General features: G+C 43.5%; 1 protein-coding gene and 1 long non-coding RNA gene across 6 annotated transcripts in view; both read right to left on the bottom strand.

Annotated features, from left to right (window-relative positions):
• The window catches only part of LOC138972356 (junctophilin-1-like), a 130,206-nt gene that overhangs the window by 107,233 nt on the left and 6,848 nt on the right, over positions 1 to 16,125 (bottom strand). For 4 of the 5 annotated variants that reach the window (XM_070345032.1, XM_070345050.1, XM_070345037.1 and 1 more), the window contains exon 3: positions 11,188 to 11,217. The exons of the other annotated variant lie outside the window; for it this stretch is intronic. In XM_070345032.1, the coding sequence (XP_070201133.1) occupies positions 11,188 to 11,217 (30 nt within the window). The remainder of the gene's footprint in view (positions 1 to 11,187; positions 11,218 to 16,125) is intronic. 5 annotated transcript variants of the gene reach the window in all.
• Positions 1,247 to 4,505, bottom strand: LOC138972396 (uncharacterized). The gene is made up of 3 exons (XR_011457598.1): positions 4,075 to 4,505; positions 3,301 to 3,420; positions 1,247 to 2,951 (listed from the first exon to the last, which is right to left on the bottom strand). It is a non-coding gene; the product is annotated as an uncharacterized lncRNA (long non-coding RNA).

Here is a 16,125-nt window from a genome sequence, read left to right as displayed (position 1 = left end):
TCTCAGACCGCTTTCTTAGCGTAATGTTAGCGTAAAGTGCTAACTATACGACACACTCTCAGACCGCTTTCTTAGCGTAATGTTAGCGTAAAGTGCTAACTATACGACACACTCTCAGACCGCTTTTTTAGCGTAATGTTAGCGTAAAGTGCTAACTGTACGACAATATCTCAGATCGCTTTCTCCGCGTAATGTTAGCGTTTGAGTGCTAACTATACGACAATATCTCAGATCGCTTTCTCCGCGTAATGTTAGCGTACAGTGCTAACTATACCACAAGTTCTCAGACCGCCTGCTCAGCGTAATGTTAGCGTACAGTGCTCACTATACGACAAACTCTCAGACCGCTTTCTCCGTAATGTTAGCGTACATTGCTAACCATGTGACAAACTCTCAGACCGCTTTCTCCGTGTAATGTTAGCGTACAGTGCTAACTTTACGACACACACTCAGACCGCTCAGTTTTGCACATAAAGTTGGCGTACGCTGCTATCTATGTGCCTGCAAATGCCACCAGTTACGTCGTCGTTCTAGCATTAGCGTTCAGCTGTTTCCTTGTAACCTTGTTGCTTCTATAACTTTTTCTACTTCTCCCTCTCTTTGCTCGCATACTTTTGTTGGTCTCCCAACCCCCTCCCCCTCCCCCCCCCCCAATTTGGACAGTCAGTATCATTCCACATACCATTCAAACATTCAAACCTAGTTAGTCATCGAGCACCATAGGGCTATTGGTCACCAAGATTAAAAGGGCAACATTGAGAGAGGAACTCGTAAACGGACCTAATATAATTGTATTAAGCGTCAGTTATTCCCGTTGCAAACTCGGCCCGAAGGCGTTCATAACTTTATCTGTAGCCAGGTAAAACAGCACAGGTAAAACAAGACAGGTAAAACACCATCTGGTGCAGGTATTTTGTTAGCCTCATATCCAGCAGATCAGTGGAGTTCAAAACAGCTGGTTGTGGCTTGATATGCTGCGAGCAACGGTTATAGGGCAGCTGCCAGGCTGTGTAATAAGTTACCCTGAGCTCTCGTTTCTGTTACATATACACCGAGAGTCTATCACACGCGTGGCTAAACCGAGAGTGCAGGAATACTAAGGTAAGGTAGACGTACTATGATGGTTGAGAGTGTATCTGTTGGTGTCTTCTGTAGATCAATGTTATGTCTCCCTGTCTTAGCATCAGTCGCTATTAGTGGGGCTCCTATGTTGCAAAATCAATCATTTCTTGTGACAAACACCAAATTTGGCATACATGTACAGTTTTATGTGCTTAACAAAACCTGATACAGAGCCACCGCGAAAAATTAAAAAATCGGTAGTTTTTATAACAAAATTCAAAATGGCCGCCAGTAAAAACGGTTGGGTATGTTAGGCATATTTCATTTCATGTGACAAACACCAAATTTGGTATAAATGTATGGTTTTATGTGCTTAACAAAACCTGACACAGAGGAACCAAGAAAAATTTAAAAATCAGTAGTTTAAAAAAAAAATCAAAATGGCCGCCTGTGAAAAAGGTATTCAGGCGTATTTGATGCTACAAGTCATTCTCTTGCAATAGAAACTAACAGAAACAATTGTTAAAACATAACAATACATGTATACATGATCAATGGTGCAGCGATTGGTTGGACGGCGTGGGTGGCAGGGTTGAAGAATCGTTGGCTTACCGTGCTAACCTGTGCCAACAAAAAACTATCGCACAAATGTTCGTACCAAAACGAAAACATTTATTCCTGTGCCATTTTATTCCATTTGTCTATGCTATTAAGGGCACACAACGTGGCTATCTGGAACTCTTTTAATATAAAAGATTGAATTTACATGGGTTATGTGACCGCCGCCTAAATAAGGGTACCCCAAAAATCAAATTGATAAAAATGAAAGGTATAATAATGACATAACACTAAAAAGTATTCATCCTGTTCTGGATAGATGTTGTGCCTCATGAATTTTTCTGGACTTTTTAATGGGTACCTAAAGTTGTGATCACATCCCCTTTGCCACGTTAAGGGTACCCTTATTTGGCGGCGGTCATGTGACCCCTGTAACTAAATCTTCTTTTATCTGAAAGATGTGCCATTTGTGAGAGCCTTTACTGGCATAAAAAGTTTGAATAAAATGATACGGGAATGAATGTTTGAGTTGGGGTACGAAAATGGGTGCAATAATATTTTTACACAGTTTAATTTGCTGATTTTCACAGGCATGCAAGCACAGCTGCAGAGAGCAGAGCTCTTCAGTCCTTCTTTGCAGCATTTGCAGCGTTTTGTTGTACAGCACTTCCACACTTCATGCGTTCTCAGCACATGCTGGATACCTCTTGAAGGCTCGTCCAAAATAACTCCCACTTTCCAGCCTTGGACTGCCAGCCCCACAATTATTGGTGTTGGGTTGTTTGCCTGATTGTATATTTACTGACGTAGTCTAATTGGTAGATTGCTCTTCTCAAACTCATGTCCTGCAACAGCACGTTACTTGTAAGGGTGTTTTGGGGAATTTGGCAGCGCTTTTGACTGAAGAGGTACCTTCTAGCACTGTTCACACCCAGGAAGTTTGGTTTTGTCCTGCAGAAGTACCACAAAATGCTCTTGAACTGACCTGTCAGTAGTACTTAGCTCTCAAAGAAGAGCAGACAACCTGAGGAAAGATTGTGTGATGTCTACTAATGCATGCCATACTTGTCAAGCCCCCAATACCACCGAAGAACAACACAGTATCACAGTCTGTAAAACTGTGAAACATGGGCAGGCAGGGTGACTTCTCGGGGCCAATGGCTTTGGCAATGTGGTGAGCAAAAAATGGCTGAATCCTTTTCCATAGCGATGCACACTTCATAAGCAGAAAACTGAAATCAGCTGGGATGAGAAGCAGACCGTCTTAGATGTCTGGCCTACTCTAAATCCATGGTGTAGGAAATCCACCTGGGGTACCCTTCATACAAAAGCTGAAAAGTGACAATTTTATTTGAATAATGTTTACTATCTCAGAGAGTTAGCCAAAGTCTTCACACAAAAGATAAAATGCAAAATTTGTATTTTAACTATTTGTATAATTCTTACTATTTAAGGTCAATACAAAAAACTGTTTCCAGTTACCCAACTGATTCTTAAATCTTGCTGGCCGCTACATTCATTAGAATTCTAACAGTCGCTTACAGAATGTTGACCCTTGTGAGGGTATGGTAAACCCACCAAATTCACAGAGGTAGCTTACGCATATATGTGTGCATACTTGTTAATTATCAAAAAAAAGATGCAAACTGTTCAGCTACTCTGGAGGTATTAGGTACCAACCTTGATAGTAATGGTGAAATCAGCTCGTTTGTGTGGCACCGGCAGAATTGCTCATAATGTATTCACGCAGCACTCTTGTTCTCAGGAACCCGCATGTGGTGTAACCCTCAGTTGTATATTCTGTTAAAATAAAATGCACATCAATGCACGGTCAACCTAAATTAAGTAAAAGGTTGAGAAAAAAGTAACACACCAATATCGTAACAGTGTTGAGAGTGAGACTCAGACTCAGAGAGAGGTACCACTTTTTTCAAAACCACTCATTTCTCATTTCATTAGCACATAAGCTTATTGCATACTTTTGTCTTTTAGCTATCATCTTTGAAAGTTTGATCACAAGACCGTAGAGACATGGGGAATGGTCCCCCCCCCCCCCCCCCCCTAGCTGGCCCTCCTACTAGTTAAGTACATGTCATTGTCACTGTGGCCTACTCACTCTAAGTCACTCCCCCTCCCCCCTCAGTTTTTTTAGAAACTTATGGAAGTCAAGTCCTTTATAATAGGCAGGACTAATTATCATGCCTTGAACAATCTCTGTCTCCTTGCCTTTTATTCAAAGTTCTTTTAACTTGTCCAAAATCATGTGGGTGGCGAGCATGGTTTTCTTTCATTCAATCAACAGATAGATCTAGATCTATCACAATCCAGTTTCAGCAAGATTTGAAAGTGTGCAGCATTTCAGCGCTTCAGCCGATCAAAAACAGACCCGAGGGGACAAATAAAGATTATAATGACGTGAAATTGGTGAATGAAAGGGTAATCTTAAAAACTTACCCTCACAAACGTTGTTTTCGCTCAATCAAAACACGCATTGGTACGGAGGCCGCCATCTTGAATTTTCTAGCTGCGGATATATACTTTTCTAAAAAAAATATAAAACTAAATGACAGAACACAAAAGTACCCATGAAAATATTTATTTCATGTATATATTATCACCAGACAACTTCTGGTGCATTGTTAATAATTGAAGTTTACATTTGCTGAGTTGGAAATATTTACTGCTGATGGCTTTTGGTATGAAAATCGTCTGCTGTAGGTGCAGCCTTTTATTCATTATGATAAACACAAAAATCAATTTCTGAAGTGGCTCTGTATCTGAAATCATTTAAAACATCATAAGGAACAATATCACGAAGTATGATGTTTGTCACAAGATGTGATTAATTGTTGAGTGATTCTGCAACATAGGAGCCCCACTATATCGGTTTCTGTGTTTTATACAAGCACGCACGCACGCACACACACACACACACACACACACGCGCGCACACACACACACACACACACACACACACGCTTCCCAACCCAAGCCCCACCCCAACCCAACCTCCCACCCCACCCCCTCCCCCACATACACACACACACACACACATACACACACCTCGAAAAAGTTGTTACAATCCGCAGAGTACAGACAACAGTCGGCACTCTGGCAAATTGATTTAGAGAGGTGGTAATGAAAGGTCATTTACCCCCCCCCCCTCCCTCCCTACATTGCTGGCTAGTCGCCCTTGCCTCTGCTCTAATTGCCGACAGAGGGCGTAGGGATGTGTAACGTGCGCAGGAAGAAGGGTAGGATAAGATGGAGCTCAACTCATGTGCTGCGCTACGTCACGGTCACGTATGTTTCGCTGCGTGTGTCACTCGTCAACCAAGGACACTTTGTTTGCTACGAGCATGGCGCCAAAACTTAAAGCTTGCTGTTGTAAGATTTGTTAGAAAAAATCTTGCTGAAAAATCACGAAAAATCTAAACAAATTGCAAATATTTGTGATGAAGATTTTCTGCTGGAAAAATGGTTGAAAATATCAGTTATTTTGCTTAATTTCAATTACTTTTGGTGAAGTTCGCCATCAAACAGAATGTATTTATGGCTTTTGTAGCCGAACGGAAAACAGTATATATAGTTGAATGAAACAAGAAGCTATAGGATCTGCCGGTATGTGCCAATAACACAATGATGTACTAATGACACATGAAACGAGCTGCATCTTATTCCGACCCTGTACAAGGCAGGCAATGAGGCAGGCAGGCTATGGCGCCGCTCCAGACTACGGGAGGAAAAAAGATCATCCCCCTCGCTTTTCCTCCCGAGCTGGACGAATTCTACCCGCTTTGCAAGCTACCGGCTCTTCCAGAAGCGGCGGCATGGGGCCGGCGATGGTAGAGGCAGGTAAAACGTTGCACCTTGGATGGCTGCCCACCTCCCGAGAGGCAGGAATTCGGAGTTTGGTATATACCTACCTAGCGTTGTCTGATGCCTTGACTGGGTAAAGGTGAGGGAATTGTGTGTGAGTGGGGTGGGGGTGGGGGAGGGGGTGGAGGGGGAGCTGGAAGAAAGAGAGAGAGAGAGTGTGTGTGTGTGTGTGTGTGTGTGTGTGTGTGTGTGTGTCATGAGAGAGAGAGAGAGAGAGAGAGAGAGAGAGAGAGAGAGAGAGAGAGAGAGAGAGAGATTGCACAAATGAATACATAGCATACGCATAATTATGCTCTCTCTCTCTCTCTCTCTCTCTCTCTCTCTCTCTCTCTCTCTCTCTCTCTCTCTCTCTCTCTCTCTCTCTGTGCTTTTTTTGTCTTTCAACCCAAAAAAGCATACCTCTTTGAATGCTCGTTCAGGGTTTTATTGTCTGTCAAAATCAAATCGTTATACCAGTGTGCCATATTGTAGAAAGTACCACCAAAATTAGCAACAGGAGCCGGAACGGTAGGAAGTTTCTACGTACGGTAAGATTTGGGAGCAGGGGGTGGAAGGTCCTGGCTGTGATCAGGGAGGGAGATAGGAGGTGTTTGTTCAAACAGGCGAGGACACGACGGGATGTTATGGAACGCCAGATACGCCATGTCCCCGCGGAATTCCGTGCGGACTTTTGAGCTATTCTCGTCGTTGATTGGTCAGAAATTCCGTAGAATGTATCGTGTGATGGATGTAATGCTTGCAGCACACGACTCTGCTGCAAAGCACACAACAGCACATACAGCACAGCGAAACCGTTGGACCAACACTACCACTCACAGGGCAAGACGGGGAAGGGGCGGAAAGGGGTAGGGAGAGAGGTAGAGAGAGAGAGAGAGAGAGAGAGAGAGAGAGAGAGAGAGAGAGAGAGAGAGAGAGAGAGAGAGCCAAAGAGACAGAGAAAGGTATGGGGAGGAGAGATTGAACAGGAGAGAGAAAAACAGAGGAGAGAGAGAGAGAGAGAGAGAGAGAGAGAGAGAGAGAGAGAGAGATGGCGGGACGGAGAAAGAGACAATGTGATTTAGAGAGAGAGAGAGATGGAGAGAGACACGGAGAGGGACTCGGAGAGAGAGAGAAAAAGAGAGAGTTAGAGAGAGAGAGAGAGAGTAGGGAGAGAGCGCACGCAGAGATAAAGGAGAGGAGGGGAGAGAGATGGGGAAAAAAAAGAGCAGAGAAAGTGAGAGAGGGAATGAGAGTGAAGGAAGGAATGCTAAAGACAAAAAGTGAGAGAGAGAGAGAGAGAGTGAGAGAGAGCCGGGTTGATTGCCGAGAAAAAGGAGACAGCGGCGACCCCAAGTGGCGTTAATGAGTGTGATGAGGTGCGGACTGTGCACTTCCCTGCGCTCTTTCTCTACAGGATGTGACGTCACGCCACTGGCCGGCAACTGCTTCCGGCTTCTGTCGCTACCTGGATCCTGATTTCCTGGGTCAAGATTGTTCACGGATGATGCACTCAGGGAATGCAAAATCACATTAACCCGCCCGGTAACGAGTTCACTTTGAGAGCTGGGTTTTAAAGCTTTGGCCCTTCGCCATTCGCCTTGCTCTGTGATTCACTGACTGAGAACTGAAATCCTGCCTCTAGCCGGCATCAGTTAACGTGTGCTTCACACACCTATCATTTCTGATCAAACTAGTTGACTCTGATTAAACTTGACGAGCGAGGCTATGGTTCAAAGAACAGCAATCTAGCCCGTCATCGATCAAGTAGCCACCCAGAACGTTGAAGTCTTCTGTGACCGAGCTTGATACAGTTGAGGAAGAGACTACCTCGCCACCTCAGACTCAGAAGCTATCATCAGAAGGTATCATCAGTCAGTATGACTCATGGAGCCTGAGTTTCCCCGTTCACCTCACGTCTGCTTTACCTGCACGTTTTACCTGTGGCCAGTGGCCCGTGGCGTGTCGGCCAGGTGCGACCTCCAAGCGACCTTTGCCTAACTTCCCCAGTGCATGGTTCTAGCCACATATATGCAGACATAAAAAAGAATAACATTTCTATGTCTGTGGGTTCCAGCTGTGTCGCTTCGCAGAGCGTTCTAGTCGTGTGGTTTCGCCGAGCACAGCAAGGCCAAGGCCATAGGCACGTGCATCTGTCGGCCTCTCGGCGTGAAACGAGCATCATATGGACTGTGGGGTGCACGGCACGCGCTCTGCATTAATTGCTGCATGTATCGCTCAGCTAAACACCGCTAATGGGATGCAGGTGTATCCACTGCTCCTCTGTACGTTCAGTGTGCAGCTTGCCTTGCTGCTGTGTGGTCACTGCACGTCCAACCTGCACGTCTTTGGGGCAAAGTATACCTGCGCAGAGTCAGCGGCACAGACGACGCACTGCAGATTATTGAGGTAATTCTTTTTTTCCCAGCCCGCTACACGTTGCGTGAAAAGAAAACAGACCAAGTACTCGTCATAGTTCCTATCGCAGCATGCAGCGCAGCTGACTCTGCGCAGGTATAATTTGCCCCTTACGGGTGCTAGTGCGTGGACGTACAAGACATTCGTGACAAACACTACAGTGCAGATACTCTGAAGATGTTATACCAGGACGTCCCCTTAGACAAGAGTTTGTTTTTTTTAAATTTCAAGCTTCTTAAGAAGATTTGAAGTAAGAAATGTGAAAGGACATGAGTTTTGTTTTTTTAACCTTCTACATTTTTACTGTGATACACTTAAACAAAACTAGTTTAAAGCATGGAGATGTATGAACTGAAAAAGGAAACACACTTCATGGGTCCCGTGTAGCCATAGATCTACAACCATTTTTCTTTGGCTGAGTATGTCAGGCACAATAGGAAAACTTTGGACCATACAAAAAACGAAGCTTATACAAATCCAAAAACAAACAGACTGCCAACGTTCCAAAATTCAGAATAAAAAAACCCAAGAAAGGTAGGTTGTTGGAACGTTTGTTATTGACAAAACAATACATTCACAGATATTTCGACCCAACGGTCTTTTAAGTGAAAAGACCAACGGTCTTTTAAGTGGTTTTTCACTTAAAAGACCGTTGAAGCTTATACATTAACGGGGTTATTTATGTAAGGAATTGCTTATACGGGTGCTGTCAAGGCTAAAACAGTGCTAATACCCTTGTAGGGCCTAAGAAATATCAAGCAAGGTCATCTTCGGGTAGTGACGACGCAGCTAAGGAATATTTCTTCACTTCCGGTACCGACGCAGGGGAGGTACGTATTATCGAGCACTGAGCGTCAGGTTATCGGTCCTGTTGGCAGCGGGTGTCACGTGCCTGAGATAAGTGGGTTGGATGACAGGCAGAGCTCATTGGGCCCCGATAACCCCTCACACCTCCACACACACACCTTGCCAAAACTATCTGGCTGTTGCCACTTCCAACTGCTAGGATCCTACAGATTTACATGATTTAAATCCAAGCATACACGACTCACGTCTACATAAACACATCGAAAACGACAGAGTGTTGCCAACAGAGCTTCCGCGTGGCCTGAGATTCTACTTGTAGAGTACCTGCCCTTCATATTCACCTGCACTGACGCACAGACAGATTCCATGTGTGTTTCAGGTTTCATCACTGAGTGGCTTCAATAGGCAACAAGAGACTACAGAAACAGCGCAGTACCGCACTATTAGTATTACAGCATCGCACCTGTCCTTTTGTTTTTCTTCAGTTTTCTTTTATATTTCTGCTTCCAAATTCATGTGGCTAAAATGATAAAGGACACCGATTTCCCACGTCACTCTGTCGTCACTGCCTTCTGCTTCGCAACTATTGTGACAAATAGTTTCTACCTTGAGACAGGTGATGCGGACAGGTACATCAATGCACGCATCAGATGCGTTCAGATGTTGCACCTGCTGCAAGATGGATCACATAAATGCAGTCTTGTTTTTTTTGTCTACCCAGAAACTGATCTCCACCAACGCACATGTTTACAGGTTACAGGTAAGTACAGGTAAGTATTGATTTGTGTACAGCCACACGTCCGCCAGCACTCTGTGTGTGATTTGAGAACCGAGGTCAAAACATCTGTGCGCTGGAGGGCAGGGGGAGGAGTTTACAACGGGAGGACTGTGAGCGGGTTCGTGGAATAGATCAAACACAGAGCTGATGCAAAGTACATCTGTCCCCTACAGTCTTGTATGTGTCTGTCTCCCTATTTCAACCTGCACCGACGGTTCATCCGTGTTGAAGCGTTGGAGGTCATTGACCTGACTATTGCAGAACTTTGCTCTGAATGTTTGTCTGCATGTGATTGAGGTAGTAAGCGATACAGAGAAGATATCAACACGCACGCACACACACACACACACGCTCGGACGGACGTACGCACGGATGGACGCACGCACGCACGCACACACACACACACACACGCACGCACGCACACACACACACACACACACACACACACACACACACACACAATAAACTGACCATGTCATCAATCAGATTACTCAGTAAATAATACATGTAATTACTAATCTATCATGCTTCAAATAATCCACACTGCGTACATAGATTCGTGCGAAAGTATGGACTCACTTCATGAAAGGAGGGGAACAGACAGACAGAAAAGTAAAGAGAGATTGGGGGGAGGGGATAGACAAGGGCGGGGGGGGGGGGGGGGAGAGAAGGAGAGATAAATAGAGACATAGAGACTGAAACAAACAAACAGAAGAGAGAATGAGAGAGAGAAAGAGTGAGAAAGAGAGAGAGAGAGAAAAAGAGAGAGAGAGAGAGAGAGAGAGGGGGGTGGGGGAGAGTGAGAGTGAGAGACAGACATACAAGCAAACTCAGACAGACTCAGACAGACAGACAAATAGATAGATAAACAGACAGACAGACTGACAGACAGAGAGAGAGACGGAGAGAGGGAGAGAGAGAGAGAGAGATAGAAAGAGAGAGAAAAGATAGAGAGAGAGAAAAGAGAGATAGAGAGAGAGAAAAGATAGAGAGAGAGAAAAGAGAGAGAGAGAGTGAGAGAGAAAGAGAGAGAGAAAGAGAGAAAGAGAGTGAGACAGAGAGTGAGATATTTCGATGGAAGAGAAGGGCAAAAATGTGAGTACATGCCGTCACTCTGATGCGAGCACGCCAAAAAGCAAGTCTAAATCACACACTTGACTATTGCAGCGGGCAGTCAGCAAACCACTCGCACACAGCATTTACATCACCCCAGCCTCACACGAAAGCTACAGTCAGCGTTAGTCAGAGTAGAGAAAAAAAGGCGGTTAAGGTTCTTGGCTCCAGACTGCAAGGCGAAGAAGCATCATGTCAAAATTATACAGCAAGGCTTGTCACAGCGCTAGATCTGAGTTAAACACAAGCAGGTTAATCCAGTTTAATCAAGAGAGACACCCCTCCCCCTCCACCCCCTCCGCACCCAAACCTTCCCCTACTGCATTCAGTATCACACAGTGGAAACGTTAATCTAATCCTGAGAGCGGGGGCATTGGCTGGGCAGTCAGCATTCCTTCACTACTACTCAGCACAATCCAATTTAGTCTGCAGCGGTACACAGACTTCCATTCCTTGCCCAGCATCACAACATGGCGGAGGGGGGGAGGGGAGCCAACAAAGCCAGCGAGGAATGGAAACCTGGTGCACCTAGCTCACTACTCAGATCTAGACAGCACAGAGCAAGACAGAAACCGGAAGCGGAAATAACGTCCTACCTCCTGCAGATCCTTCAGAACCCCCGAAGCCTAAAGAGACAGAATGAATGGCACAGGCAAGTTATTATGACACGTCCAACACGACTAATGCAAACCACACAGTCATGTCGGTCAACACGTGGCCTTGGCACTTCCTCTACAGAAAGTGACATGTTACAGGTAGTTCCTAGCACACCACAGTGACGTCATGGCAAAACAGGGCAGTCCCTAGCATACTACAGTGACGTCATGGCAAACAGGGCAGTACCTAGCATACTACAAAGACGTCATGGCAACATAGAGTAGTTCCTAGCACAGCACAATGACGTCATGGCAACATAGAGTAGTTCCTAGCACAGCACAATGACGTCATGGCAACATAGGGCAGTTTCTATAGCATACCACAATGACGTCATGGCAAAACAGGGCAGTTTCTATAGCATACCACAAAGACGTCATGGCAAAACAGGGCAGTTTTTAGCATACCACAATGACGTCATGACAATAGGGTAGCTGATAGCAAAGTGTCACGACACGTTATGCGAGATGCTAACACACGACAGTGACACATCATCACCATTGTGTCACAGTCACACTACTGGTCAACTCCAGTGTTATGGAACACACAACACGCAGACATCAAGGACACATGGCACAGAACGACACAGGCACACCGCAACACATAACAAAACAACCGGGAAAAGTAGCCTAGTGCATGCAAACAGTAACAACATAATTGCGTCGAATGAGAAAAGCGTACACTGGTTTTAAATACAGGAAAAATTAAAAATGAAGAAGCAACGACTTGAAGGGGCATCAAATCGCGAAAAGCTATATCATAACATGTAGTCAATCTCTCGGCCTAAAATGACAATGGAACTAAATGGTCTGCACCCGGTCCTGGCTGACCGAAACTCTATCGTCGTCCGAGACGGCACTGTCTCGGTATTGTGTACACATGGGACCTAATTGACATATGTATAGGTTACAACACGAGTGGTTTTTTATATGGCTTGTATTTCAGTCAAGACCCAGCGGATGAATATCATCGGGAGACACGAGCCTTTGGCGAGTGGCTCTCGATTGATATTCCCGCTGGGTCTTGACTGAAATACAAGCCATATAAAAAACCACGAGTGTTGTAATCTGTATATATCCCATTCTACCATCAAACACAAAGTGTAGACTACTAGCGGCACTGTTGCGATCTGTGGAGTGTGAAACAGTGTTTTCAGCGAGACTTGGCCTTTTTGCAACCTTAAACTAAGTGACCGTCGCTGAAAAAATAAAACGAATGAGTGCATCTATAAGTACGCGGTAACACTACTTTCAGACCGTTTAAAAGCTTTAAGTAAAGGTTCATAAGTTGCAAGAAAGTAATGAAGTCGTATAGAAATCCATTTAGTTGAAGCGCACAATTCTTTTGCGTTTCAGGTCGGCGGAACGGGGAAACCGGTTTGGCCCCCATTTGGCTTACTCGACTCGATTCAGAATCGATTCCACGTTGTTTTTTTCGAACGCATTATTATACAATTAGTCTTATTGACAGAGAAGCAAATTTTAGGGAACACATATGTAGATTTAACCATTTGCTCCCTATTTGAAATGTATCTACATGATAAACTGTTTTGCGAGTGTGTTTGCATGAACCTAAACTGGTATGGGTGCGAGGAAAACAGGACCCAAGTCTGTCACCGCCGCTTGATTGCATTTTGAAAGAATATGACTGGATTACGGAAAAATACACACATGTTAAGTTCTTAGATACCTTCATCGCCAATGTGGACTTACTGCAGAGCCAGGCAAAAGAGTAGACTTGCTCGCAAAACACGTGAAACAGCTGATGATAGCGAAGCCCAACCGTGCCAGGTAAGGACGGTCTGACAGATTCTCAAAAGTCGTCTGCTAACGAAGCAAGGGGAGGGTACTCGTGTTTTTGTTTTGGTTCGCTAGCATCTGGTTATCTTGTAAGTTGAATGTTCGTTTTTTCCCACCTGCATTGCTTTCATAATGAAAGAAACGTTTGCTTATTGCATCTCATATATCAGATCAGTTCTGAGATTCATTTTTGCGTGCAACTGATATGGTTTTCTGAGCCGTGCAATACGATTTTGGAACTTCATACAAATGTGTCACATTGTTCGGCGCGAGGTCAAAGGTCGGGAGCAAAGTAGTTCTTCGCCCAAATCGGAATCTGCACTATCATATATTTTTTTGAGTCCATGATGTATTTATTGAGCTATAAAAATACAACATATATACCCATACTGAAGTAACAGAGACAAAGAAGGGAGGTCATGGGATATATATATATATATATATAACAGATTTTCGGTGTTTTTTTTTTAATTCCAGGTCAAACATAACTGTTTCTTTTAATTCAGAAAAAAATCCATAAAGAATTGAATTAAATCACGTTTGTGTCTGTAACTGGGGGAGAGGGTGCAGAGAGAGAGAGGGGGGAAAACAGAGAGCGGGAGAGAGAGAGGGGGGGGGAGAGGGGGTTGAGAGAAAGGGAGAGAGGGGCAGAGAGGGATAGAAAGACAGAAACATATAGGAAGAGAGACATAGAATTGAATTGAATTTAATTGAAATTTATTTTACAAGGGTGACAGAATAAGCAATGTATACATGCTTTTTTTCATCCGGCCCTCGCCCATTGAGGGGTAACAAACAAGAAGAAATAAAAGATAAGTTTAACTATAGTACAAATGACATATTTACATAATTAACATGTTAAGCAACCAATAAGACATTTTAAGATGCATTGTGATTCTTTAGCAATGCTTGAAAATTATATATAACAGAGAAATATGTGTTTGTATAAAAATAAAAAAAAACCTTCATGAATTATATATAATCATGTTTTTCAATATAATCAGAGAGTACAGTTATATTTTGCCAGCTGCTTGATAATATTTCTTATAAGTTTTGTAAAAGAAACAGCATGTAATATTCCTTGAATGATGTTTCATGAATTCGTAATTTAATTATATTTGGAATGGCGTTCCACAGAATTGCTCCAGAATATGATAGACTCGACTTGTACAGGTCAATTCTTGGAGTTGGGGTAATTAATTTGTTACATTTTCTATAATGATTTATTTTGAAATTTGAGGCAATGAGTGTAGGTGCATTCCCTGACATAATTCTATGCATCATCACACCTTTGTTATATGCAAATCTATCTTTGATAGGAAGAATTTGCAATCGTTTATAATCAGTCATGGAAAGAGATGTATTTTTTAAAATAATTAATTTAACAGCTCGTCTATGTAAACTGCCCAAGTGTTTCAAAGTATTTGCACTTGCAGAGTCCCACACTGTGGAAGCATAGTCAATAGCTGACTGAATGTGTGCCTGAAAAAACAGTTTTCTTGTGCGAAGGTCTAGAAAGTGTTTGATTTTTGATAACTGAAATATTTGTTTGGATGTGTTTTTACAAAGTGTATCAACATGTTTTGACCAAGACAGGTTATTGTCAATGGTTATTCCCAAGACTTTATGGCTATCAACTTCGGTAACATCTTGATTTCGTATTAGCAATGTCGGAAATCCAGGTGTTAGATTTTGTCTTTTTTGCCTCGTGGTAAGTAGCATGCATTTAGTTTTATTTGGATTCAGTGACATATGGTTTAGTTCTGACCATTCAAGTAATCGATCAATGTTTTCTTGGAGGATATTTGCTAGTTTAATAAGATCTTGGTGACTAGAAAGAATTGTAGTATCATCTTCAAATAGTTCACACATACATTTTACAAATAGAGGTAGGTCGTTTATATAGAAAATAGTAATGGACCAAGAATAGAACCTTGTGGTACTCCAAACCTTACTGTTTGCTTACAAGAGTATGATTCAGATTGTTTCACATAGAGAGATCGAGAGATCGAGATCGAGAGAGAGAGAGATAGAGAGAGAGAGAGAGAGAGAGAGAGAGAGGGGGGGGGGCAGACAGACAGAAAGAGAGATAGAGAGGGGGAGGGAAGAGAGAGAGAGAGAGAGAGAGAGAGAGAGAGAGAGAGAGAGGGGGAGAGAGAGAGAAAGAGAGAGAGAGAGGGGAGGGAAGAGAGAGAGAGAGAGAGAGAGAGAGAGAGAGAGAGAGAGAGAGAGAGAGAGAGAGAGAGAGAGAGACACACACACACAGACAGCAGCAGCAACAACCTGTGGCACACAGACAAGCAGGTTGATGCTATTGCTCTATGGTCAAAACTGGACTGCATGTCAAAAACTCAGCCTTCGTGACGAACACCATTGAATTGTGATCATTCTGCGGGTGGTGACCAAGACAACTGTTGCTTCGCGCCCTGTCAGCAATACTGAAGTCACGTCTGGACCATACACTCTGTGTTGGTCATTTCGACCCCGACCCCCCCCCCCCCCCCCCCCCCGCCCACGCCCAACAACCAAAGCGCCTACAACACCTATCACATAGCTCTATTCAAACAAGGCTAAATCACATACACCGCCCTCCTACCTGAACTTAAGTTCTTCTGATATATTATTTTAGCAAGTTATATTTAATATTCTTATTTGGCTAATAATTATTTTTATGTTTCTAGTTACGTATTTATTTACTTATTCAGCCAGTTCTTTATTACATTATTTTGGCATTATCCAAAAGTCTAAAAAATATTTTACATAAATAAAAAGCAAATAAGCCTACAAAACCGCTCCACTTCAACTATATTTCGCGTACACTATGGCAACAACCCCAACAAAATCTTTACTTCCATCCCCATTTTGAAATATCGCAACAACAGACTTCCAGATCTATAACACGATCATATGTGTTCTCTGTTTGCATGTCTGTCCAGTGTCTTGTCCCCCCATAAAGCATATCAACACTACCTGTCCCAAGATAGGCCAATTGGTTCTAAGAGGACGTTAAAACTAATTATCATCATCATTTCGACCCGAGAGAAAAGAAAGACTGAGAGAGAGAGGGGGGGGGGGAGGGGC

This window comes from Littorina saxatilis, linkage group LG1 (genome assembly GCF_037325665.1).
Source record: "Littorina saxatilis isolate snail1 linkage group LG1, US_GU_Lsax_2.0, whole genome shotgun sequence".
NCBI lineage: Eukaryota > Metazoa > Mollusca > Gastropoda > Littorinimorpha > Littorinidae > Littorina > Littorina saxatilis.
The sequence above is the reverse complement of the archived record's forward strand: the minus strand, read 5'-3'. Positions and strand labels throughout refer to the sequence as shown.